The sequence below is a fragment of the Giraffa tippelskirchi genome, chromosome 5 (genome assembly GCF_054371585.1).
Source record: "Giraffa tippelskirchi isolate mGirTip1 chromosome 5, T2T-mGirTip1v1.2.pri, whole genome shotgun sequence".
Lineage (NCBI taxonomy): Eukaryota > Metazoa > Chordata > Mammalia > Artiodactyla > Giraffidae > Giraffa > Giraffa tippelskirchi.
The window spans coordinates 27187416-27196949 of record NC_137279.1 but is presented as its reverse complement, the minus strand read 5'-3'; the positions used below and the strand labels follow the sequence as shown (position 1 = coordinate 27196949).

At 50.2% G+C, this 9534-nt stretch overlaps 1 protein-coding gene across 1 annotated transcript in view; it reads right to left on the bottom strand.

Annotated features, from left to right (window-relative positions):
* Positions 1-929: 929 nt before the first annotated feature.
* KAZN (kazrin, periplakin interacting protein) overlaps positions 930-9534 on the bottom strand; it is a 1354882-nt gene continuing 1346277 nt past the window's right edge. The window contains exons 17-18 of the mRNA XM_081492179.1: positions 6287-6401; positions 930-4464 (exon numbers count right to left, since the gene is read on the bottom strand). Coding sequence (XP_081348305.1) covers positions 4300-4464; positions 6287-6401 — 280 coding nt within the window. The 3' untranslated portion in view covers positions 930-4299. The remainder of the gene's footprint in view (positions 4465-6286; positions 6402-9534) is intronic.

Here is a 9534-nt window from a genome sequence, read left to right as displayed (position 1 = left end):
CATTCCAGAAACACCTGTCCCTCCCAGGTGCACACTGAAGTCTGTGTGTTCTACCACTGCTCTGGACTGAATGTCTGCATCCTCCCCAAATTTATATATTGATAAACCCTAACCTGCAGGTGTTGGTATTAGGAGGTGGGGCCTTCCTGGAGGTGATCAGGTCATGAAGGTGGGGTCCTCACGATGGGATTAGTGCCCTTGTAAGGTGAGACATCAGGGAGTTTGCATCCTCTCTCCCTCCCTCTGGTCCATGAGGGCAAAATGAGATATGAAGACACAATGAGAAGGCCACCATCTGCCAAGCAGGAGGAGAGTACTCACCACTGGCTGAATTGGCTGGCACCTGGATCTTGGACTTCCCAGCCTCTAGAACCCTGAGGGATGAATGTTGGTTGTTTAAGACCCCTAGTCACTGGTATTATGTTGTAGCAGCCTGAGCCACTGAAACGACCACAAAAAAAATCTATTCTGATCATCTGGAAATATGAATTCCCTGGAGGAGGGACACGGCAAAGCAAATGATACCAAGGGTGTGGTGAGTTGTTTCTCCCATTGATAAGACGTTTCCCCCCTGACAATGGGGTCCCAGGATATAAGGCAGCACTCTGACAGGAGGCACCAGACTTTTCCAATAGGACAGAATGCATCAGAATGCATCCGTTTTGAATCCTACCACCTGGTAAGATAAGTCCTATGCTGGAAGGTGGGGGTAGGGGTGCTCAGGGGGGAGGAACAAATCCAGGATTTGGAGGCGGGTGACTGAGTTTGAGTCCTACTCTGTAATGTCTTAGCTTTTTGGAGCTGGACAAGACTCTCAACCTTAGCCTCAGTTTCTCCAGCTATGAAATGGGTTAATAACCTCCCATCAAAGAGACTGTTGAGAAAACTGAATGAGAACACAAGAGGAAAAGGCCAGCTCATCAATGAAGTACTGTGAAGTAGTATTTATTGTTACAGTGTTAAAATTCACTCTTGGGAAGACATTTGGGGCCATGACCAGCAATTAAATGTCAGGAACATCATCCTAGTTCATGGACAACTTGTTTCCTTTGCAGCCACAAACTCCTGGGGGTGTTTAGGGCTTAGGCAATTCTTCTCATCAGCCAACTGCTGGGAAGAATGTTAGTGTCAGAAGATGCTATTTTGCACAGGGCTTCTTTTTCTTGCCACTCAACTGCCAGGAGCCAACTGGAACCTCTAAGGGCAGAGCAGATATGATGGTGTCCAGAACATATGGGCTGTGATGGGAAGGGGGAGAGCAAGGCTTGGAACATCTTGCCAAATCATCCTATTCTGCTGGACCCAGCCCCGTTCAGTGACCTCAAGATTTGGGGTCACTGTTCTGAAGCCCCTCCATGCTGGCTGGGCTGTGGGGAGAGCCCTTCCCCTCAACTTCATCTGGTACAGGTACTCCTGTGGTGTCTCCCTGTCTCCTGCACCCTGGGGTCCAACGACTACAATGATGAGACAAATAGATTTATGGGAGACAGGCCCTGCTCAGCCAAGGAAAAGAGAGCCTTTCAGAGGTGCACAGGGTTGGAAAGCTGAGCCTTCTTATGGCTCCAGCCCCCAGCTACTAGGAGGAATATGGGGTGTCTCTGCCTACCCTGGTTCTCCCCAACCTCTGGCAGCAACTGTCTCCTTGGAAAGGGCCAGCACCCATGGGCACAGGTGACATCACCTCTCAGAGAAGCACATGCATATGGTTCCCAGGTCCAGATGTCATGTCACCACCCTTTAAGGACCAAGACCATGATCCAGGCTGTTTGGACAGGATGTGGCTAGTCAATGTTCCATGGGTGGCCACATTGCCAGCCTTTGCTAACCAGTTACCAGAACCTCTCTGTTGAGTCCACATGCCCTGCTCTTCTTGCCTGCCCTTGTAGCAGAGTTGACATTTAGGATTTTTCCAGCAGACAGAGCTTTCCTGATTTAACTCTGTGTGGAGCTTGTTCATTTATCAGCCAACCCATCCTCATGTTGAGAAGTCAGTTCCAAATGCTCATCTGACTGCCAGGGATACAGAGAATTGGGCAGGTGAGAATGTGAACTTAGAGCATCATTTGGACCAAAAGGCGCATTTGAGGTTGCCCATGTTGCCCCAGGCCTGCTAGCCGAATGCTGAGAATGTTTTGGGCAACGTGATTCCTTCCAGTGACCCCCCAATTGTCCACTTGCCCATCTTGCCCCCAATGGGATTGAGTTGGGGAACAATGCATTGGTTTCATATAATCAGACCTGCATTCAGGCACCTCTCTGTCTGCCATTCCTGCTCACCTTGTGAGAAAAACTGCCTTTCAGGTTTGCTGCTTCCTGAGAGGCAGATCCTGGTGCCCCCGGTCACCCAGCCTGGATGCTGGCTTGGGAGTGACCTGTGGCATCAGGTTAGAGGGAGGTTTTACTCCCCTCTCTGGGCTGTGGGTGCTGCAGCCTCAAACCCCATGTGTGTGGCTGAATGTCATAAAAATAGTGAGTTTGGAGCCACAGCAAAGCCAAGTCAGGTTCCAGAGCCTCACTCCTTGGGCCCAGGAATCAGACATGTGTCCCTAGGAGGTCAAAAGTTCAGACCAGAGAGGGTATCGCCTATCTACCAAGTAGGCATTTGGTTTCCAGTGGTGAGAAAAGCTGTGCTTGTGTTAAGTTTAGACTATAATGGTCTTCGGCCTCAGAGAGGAGAATTCTTAAGCTTATCGGGCCTAGGTTTGTGCTCTTCCTTTGAGGGGAAATCATTCATTGGATTGAAGAACAGGTGCTTTGATGGTTCTTGGAGGCCGACCCCTGCTTCCAGTCCTGGAAATTCAAACCTTTTATAGACCGGCGGTACCAAAGGCCTCAATGGAAGTCAAGCATCGTGGTTCCAAATGAATCATGTGCTTTGATACCCAAAGTGTCAGTGGGACCCCAATACTGTCTGTCCATCCCTAATCATTTCTCAGTAACGAGGTCAATGAGTTCAAGTCTGAACACAGGAATCAAACTGGTGTCCAAGGGCTGTGGGATTTTCCTCTTTTGGGGGTCCAGTCCTATGGGGGCCCTAGATAGCTTGCACATTAAACATGCCTTGCCCTCCTTGTGCACACTGCTCCAACCAAAACAGCTGGAGAGAATGAGTACAGTATCAATTCTGTGCTGTAAATGGGAAATGAGACACCCATCGCAGACTCCATAACTTCCCCCCTGTCTCCTGAGAAGGTACAAAATGTTACAGACGTTAGCAAGTGTTAATCCTCACAACATCCCCAGGAGGGAACCGGAAGTATTGTAGATGAAGACGCTGAGGCACGGAGAGGTGAGGCCACTGGGAATAAGCCACACAGCACAATAGTAGCAGAGTCAAGAAGAAGGCTGGGGGTCCTCTCCATCACCTTAGCAACTGGTGAGACTCAGCTCCATTAGGGCATGGGTGAGCACACCTGTGTGTCAGGTGACAAGGTCTGTTGGGTTAACAATGACAAGCATTTCCCTGCTCCACTATCACACTTGGGACAAGTTGTCACAGGCTGAACTCAGTCATCCCCAGTCTTGTTGACACGATGTCCTTCATCCAGGTGGTGGGGTATCCACACTTCCTAGGAAGGCTGCTGCTCAGCCCCACCTCTACAGGGATCATCGCCCCCCTTCACCCAGTGGAGCCCCTCCCCAGGGGAGGGGCCGGGTAGCCCTTCAACACATCCACGCTGACCTGACACAAGGCTTGTAAGATTTGAATGACCTTCCTGTTTTGCATTCTCCCAAGGGAGATTCAATGACCCAAGTCAGAAGCTAAGTTCTCGGTCATGGAGGGCATGTATGTGGGAGCTGAGACCACCACCAGGCTGGCTGGAAGAGTCCACACGAGGATGGTGAGCCCCCAGCTTTGCAAGCTCCTGGCATTGTCACCACTGGGCTTTGTGTATCTCGCTAGAGTCCTACCTGCTCCTCTTGGGATGGTATCTTAGGAAACTCTGTGCTTCTTTACCCCTAGGAGGCTTAGTTCAAGGCTCCCAGGATCACTTGGACTGCTCAGTGGCTGAGTTACTCAGTGGTGGAGACTTGATAATAGAAGTGCTGGGCACCCTGATTGGTCCTTCGGGCTAGTCTTCTGCCAGGGAGCAGGGAAGTCCTCAGTCTGCTCCAGGCAGGCAGGCTGGTGCCCCCTCGTTCTGTGGGGATCCCATTCAAAGTCACGGCAGTCTGCTGAGATTTCCGGGGACCAGAGGAGCATCCTCAGGCCGAGATGACTATGTACAGTGGTGACAGTCCTGGAATGTTCTTCTTCCCCTGGCCTCTCTGTGTTGGGTCTGATAGAGCATCTACTCCTTACACGTTGGTGACCTCCAGGCCATTGTAGCCCTCCAGACGGCACTGCTCTGGCCTGCCCTGGGAGTCCTCGTCTCCGCAATCTTCATTTTGAAGAGAGCCATAGTCATCATGGAAATCGAGATCTTTGTTGCTGAAGCCCCTTCCTATCTTTCCCAGGGGCAGCTGAGAAGAGAGGAAGGAGAATAAAGGACAGGAAGAAGAGAAAAAAGAATTGAATGTTCTTGGATCTGGGAAATGTGGTGTCTCCAATTGCTGTGTGTCCTTGAGTCACTTACCTAACCACTCTGTGCTTCTTCTATGAGTAATAATACTCCATTGCTCAGGGAGACTGAGAGGAGGCTTTTTGTGCGTTAACCTTAGGTTGTGTCCCCAACCTGAAGGAACCAGTTGGTTGCCGAGAGTGAGGACAAGTATAGTCTTTCTGATTATCCATCAAAGTTTCTCTCTTCCTCCTCAGCAGAAAGAGAGGTGAGAATGTACGGGTGTGAGGTCTGACTGCGTTCCCAGGTCAAGAAGAAATATTCTAGATGTGGCAGAAAAAGTGTGGGTTTTGGTGACTCAGAAACTGGGGTTTGGATCCCTGCTCTGCCACTTCCCAGCTGTGTGACCTTAGACAAGTCACCGGCCCTCTCTAAGCTTCAGTTTTCTCAGCTACAAAATAGAACTGGTAATTCCTTTCTCTCAGAGTTTTTGCAAAGAGTAGAAATCCCATCTGGGAAGCACATAGCAAGGTGCTGGCCATGCCATGTGTGCAAGCTCAGTCATGTCCAACTCTTTGCAACCCTATGGACTGCAGCCCGCCAGGCTCCTCTGTCCATGGGATTCTCCAGGCACGAATACTGGAGTGGGTTGCCATTTCCTCTCCCAGGGGATCTTCCTGACCCAGGGATTCAGCTTGTGTCTCCTGCATTGGCAGGTGGATTCTTTACCACTGAGCCACATGGGAAGCCTCAAAGCACCGGCAGAGAGTAGCTATTGTTATCAGACATGGTGGACCCGCAATAAATATTTCTCTCTTATTTTGAACAGATGTCTATTGGAGTAGTCGTGACACCGCTGTGTAATTATTTATTTATTTGACTGCCTTTCTTTCTAGACCAGTGTTTCTTAATCTTTTTTTCCCATTATTGTCCCCTTTAAAAAAATGACCTTTTACATATTTTTCCCTAGTCACACCCCCACCATGAAATTTTCATACCACAGAGGCTCTGTGCATGTGCTTATGTGTCATGTGTATATCTGTGCTTTACACATGAAAAGAGTAAGACTTTCTGCATCCTCCCCACTGAGAACCAATTCTGACCGCCTTGGGGGTGATAGGACCCCCAAGTGGGAATGTACATTCTAGACTGAAAGCATCTTAATGGTGAGGATGGTCATTTATCCATGCTTATTGCCCATGCTCAGGACATGTCTGGGATGTACTTAGTACCCAAAACTGTCAGCTGAACAAATGGAAGAATTTTAAATTACCCACTTCTGCTGTCTGTGTCTGCACACCTCCGTTTAAGAATCTGTGTCACTCTGAGGCCCAGCTGTGCATGGTCTCATGCACCAGAGGCTCATTTGCTGCTCTTGGTCAGGCCACTGGAGTTCCAAATCTAAGGCAGTGGCCCTTAGAGTTTGGGGTGTGTTGGAACCCTCTGGGCAGGCTGGCAGCATGCAGGTCCCCCTCGCCCCAGACCCCTAGTGTCGGGAGGCCCAGGTGGGTCCTGGAGTCTTCACGTTAAGCAGCCTCCCAGGTGAGTCTTATGCAGGCAGGTGAGACCTGCACTTTGAGATACAGTGTCAAAAGCCCCACAAGGCTGAGTGTGTCTTAACCATCATGCGGGTCCCTAAAGGTGGCTTCCAGGGCCCTTCTCCCAGCTGTGCGTGTGACCTGGTCCATCATCACTGCTCCACAAGGGGAGCTGAGAAAGGGTAATATGGGCCCAGACAACACAAAGACTGGGGGACCCCCAGGGAAATACATGGAGTGACCTACCCGGCCAGCCTTGTACTTGATCCCACCGCTGTTCTCCTCCTTCCCTGCCCGGGTGATGCTGGAGGCCCTCCCGGGGGGCGTTCCAAATCGCTCAGCTTCCCGGATGCCTGTGCAGCTGGAGAGACACCCATTGCAAGTCAGTGTGGCCAAGGTGGGGGGCTGTCAGCTACTGCAACCCACAGACACAGACACTCAGTCACTCACACTAGTCACAATGACCACAACTGTGGTTCACTTAGTACCTCTTATGTGCCACCACTGTGCTAAGCACTTTACAAACATAATCCTCACAGCGCACCTAGAGGTCCAGCTTCCATCTGGAGAAAAGGGGGCACAGAGAGGTTAAGCAATCTGCCCAGGATCACACAGCTTGGAGTGTGTGAGCAAATCTTGCAGAGCCAAGATTTGAACTTTGGGGTCTCGAAGATACCAAAGTCTCTCTTCAGCCCCCAGGACCCTGCAAACCCTATCAGGAGAGGCAAGACATGATAGGAGAAGCCCTGCATTCCAGCTCATTAGGTGTAGCTTGAGAAGCATCAGGAAAGTTTCCCCCACTTTGCATTTGAAATCTGTGTCCTTCACTGACTCGTCTGAAGTTGCTCCCATCACCCCCTTCCCTGTATAAAAGCATCAAAGGCTTGTTAGACTAGGACTTGGTGAACTACAGCCAGTGGCTGAATGCAGCCAGCTGACTGATTTTGCAAATAAAGTTTTACTGAAACCTGGTCCATTTGTTTACACATTGTCTACAGTTGCTTTTTTGCTATCAAATCTGTTTTGACCCAGACCATATGGCTCCCGAGTGCTAACATCTTCACTGCCTGGCCTTTCATGGGAGAAATCTGCTGAGCCCTGTCTTATAATCTCAGGGCTAGCGTGTATAGGGTACAGAGTTGGAGCAAAAAATTGGTTCAGAGCCAGGAGTTTGAAACTTAGTCCTCCCACCTGCCTTCCATCTCTTTTAGATTCTGGGTGAACCTCTGTGTCCCTGGGGCTCCTGTCCTTTCTTTGCCTGCAGGGTTCTCCCCAGCTAGGGCAGAGACTTCCGCACCTCTCCTGCCAACCTCACCAATCCCAAGACACTAATGTCCAGTTATCTTCCTTGAAGCTTTAGCTGCATTGAAATCCTGGCTTTCCTCTTTACTGGCTGTGTGACCTTGAGCTCATCACTTTGTCTCTCAAAAGCTGGGTTTCTCCAGCTGCCAGGTGGAGAAGGTATTAGAGCCGACTTCATCAAGTGATTGGAAGGTTAGTTAAAAAGTACTTTGGAGCTGAGCTGAGCATCTAGTAAATGGCTACAATGATAATAATTCAAATTAACAGTTATAACTTTAATGACAGAGGAATTGGCTCTGGCTGATGGGTGGTCAGGAATTGGCTTCACAGGAGCTGTGAGCTTTGGCTTGGGCCACCACAGAGGCAGACACATGAAGAGAAATGAACCTTCTAACACCTGCCTCAGAGATGCTCTGCTTCTTGTGGGGTAACTTCTGCTGTGAAAGTTCAAGGGAGGGGAGGGTGCTGTGCAGGTACCCACACTGACTGCTGGATGGCAGATGAAGCTGAGTTCTCAGGTTCCCAGGTGCCAGGGCATCCCCAGCACAGGGAGGTTCTGGCTCTATGGTGGGTCAGGGACCGACATGTTCATTGATACCCACCCTCTCTCCTCCTCCTGGGGATGGAATGCCCTGGGTCTAGCAGGGAAGCTGTTCGAACTTCAGAAGCCATGACAATCTAAACTCGTGCAGCCAACTCCATTTGCTGTCTGGTGAGAAGGACATTAACCCCCCCCTCCCCATTCCCAATTTATGGAATATTAGCCATTCCATGAGCTTGGGAGAACTCCAGAGCCCCTTCTTTGGTTTTCACTGAAAAAGAGATGGGAGTTCAGATGGGATGTGTGTTTCATACAAGGATATACAAGACACACAGTGGCAGGGATGGAACTTGAATTTGAACTTCTAGGAACAAGATCTAGCCTTTTTTTCTTCCCACCTTGGCAGTCAGTGTAAGACCGTGGGCTCCACATCAGTGGCCTGGCCCCACCCCCTTAGCAGTCATGTCCCCTGAGCTGTATACTCTGTGAAGTGGGATTAATAACATTTCTCTCATAAGATCACTGGAGGATTAAATGAGAGGACACATATAAAATGCTGAGAAGGGACTGCATATCATGAGTAATTGCTGTGACCAACACAGGCATTGAGGGGTACAGACCTGGCTTGAGTCCCTGCTCAAGGCACTGCACATCCCCTAGCTGTGCCTTTGTGTGAGTTGATTCCCTGGCTGGGTCTCAGTTTCCTCATCTGTACAGTGGAGCCCAGTACTCAGTTCTGGTCTTAACAGACCATCCCCTGTGCAGAAAGTGGCGTTTTTGTGGTGTAGACAGAGGAGTACGGGGGCAGTTGCTGTCCCCATTATGCTAAAACACCTTTCCTCTTGCTTTTCCACAGTGGCTGAAATCCAACCCTGGTCCTCCTGCAGATTAAAACAGATGCTGCAGAGACTAGGTCAAGCGCAAGACTATGGTCCTTGGAGGCTTGAAGTGGCTTATTGAGTATTCCTGGTCTCTTTGCCAAACCTTGAGGGAGTGGAATGCTGGAAGGATATGCTTTAATGAGGGAAGTTTCTGGAAGCCAGAGCATCTCCATGCAATTTCTTGAGTCAACACAGAGGGCGTCGGGGCACTGAAAAGGCATCCCGTGCAGGTGGGAGGTGGCGAGTGAGAATCACACTCTGCCAGCTGGGCAGCCTGAGAGCTGAGTCTCACCCAATTAAATGAGGGTTTATGAGGCTCATGAGGTGCAAGATGCTTTGGTGGAGATGAGTGAAGTAGAGGAGGACAGAGTCTTAATTGGTCGCCTACTGTGTGCTTGGCATGACGCCAGGTCCTTCCTGTGTGAGAGCTCCTTGAACTCTCCTCAGGGTTCAGGAGGAGTGACTGTTCCCCTTTTAAGATGAGGGAACCTAAAAACCTCAGATGATGGAGGAGGAGCCAGAATTCAGCCCCCAAAGGCCCTGCCATGCCCTCTCCTTGCAGAGGACCACAATTGCAGGCACTGACCACCCCAGGGCCTGGGCTCACAGTTCAGTGATCATTTTGGTTGGGGTGGGGCAGAATATTATAAACATCACCTTTCCGTGGATGCCCCCAAATCTCAGTGTGCCCCCTCCCACTCCAGCTCTGGTGATCTGCCAGGTGGCCCAGGATTATTCCCCTTTGCTTGCTGCCGGGATCTCTCAGACTG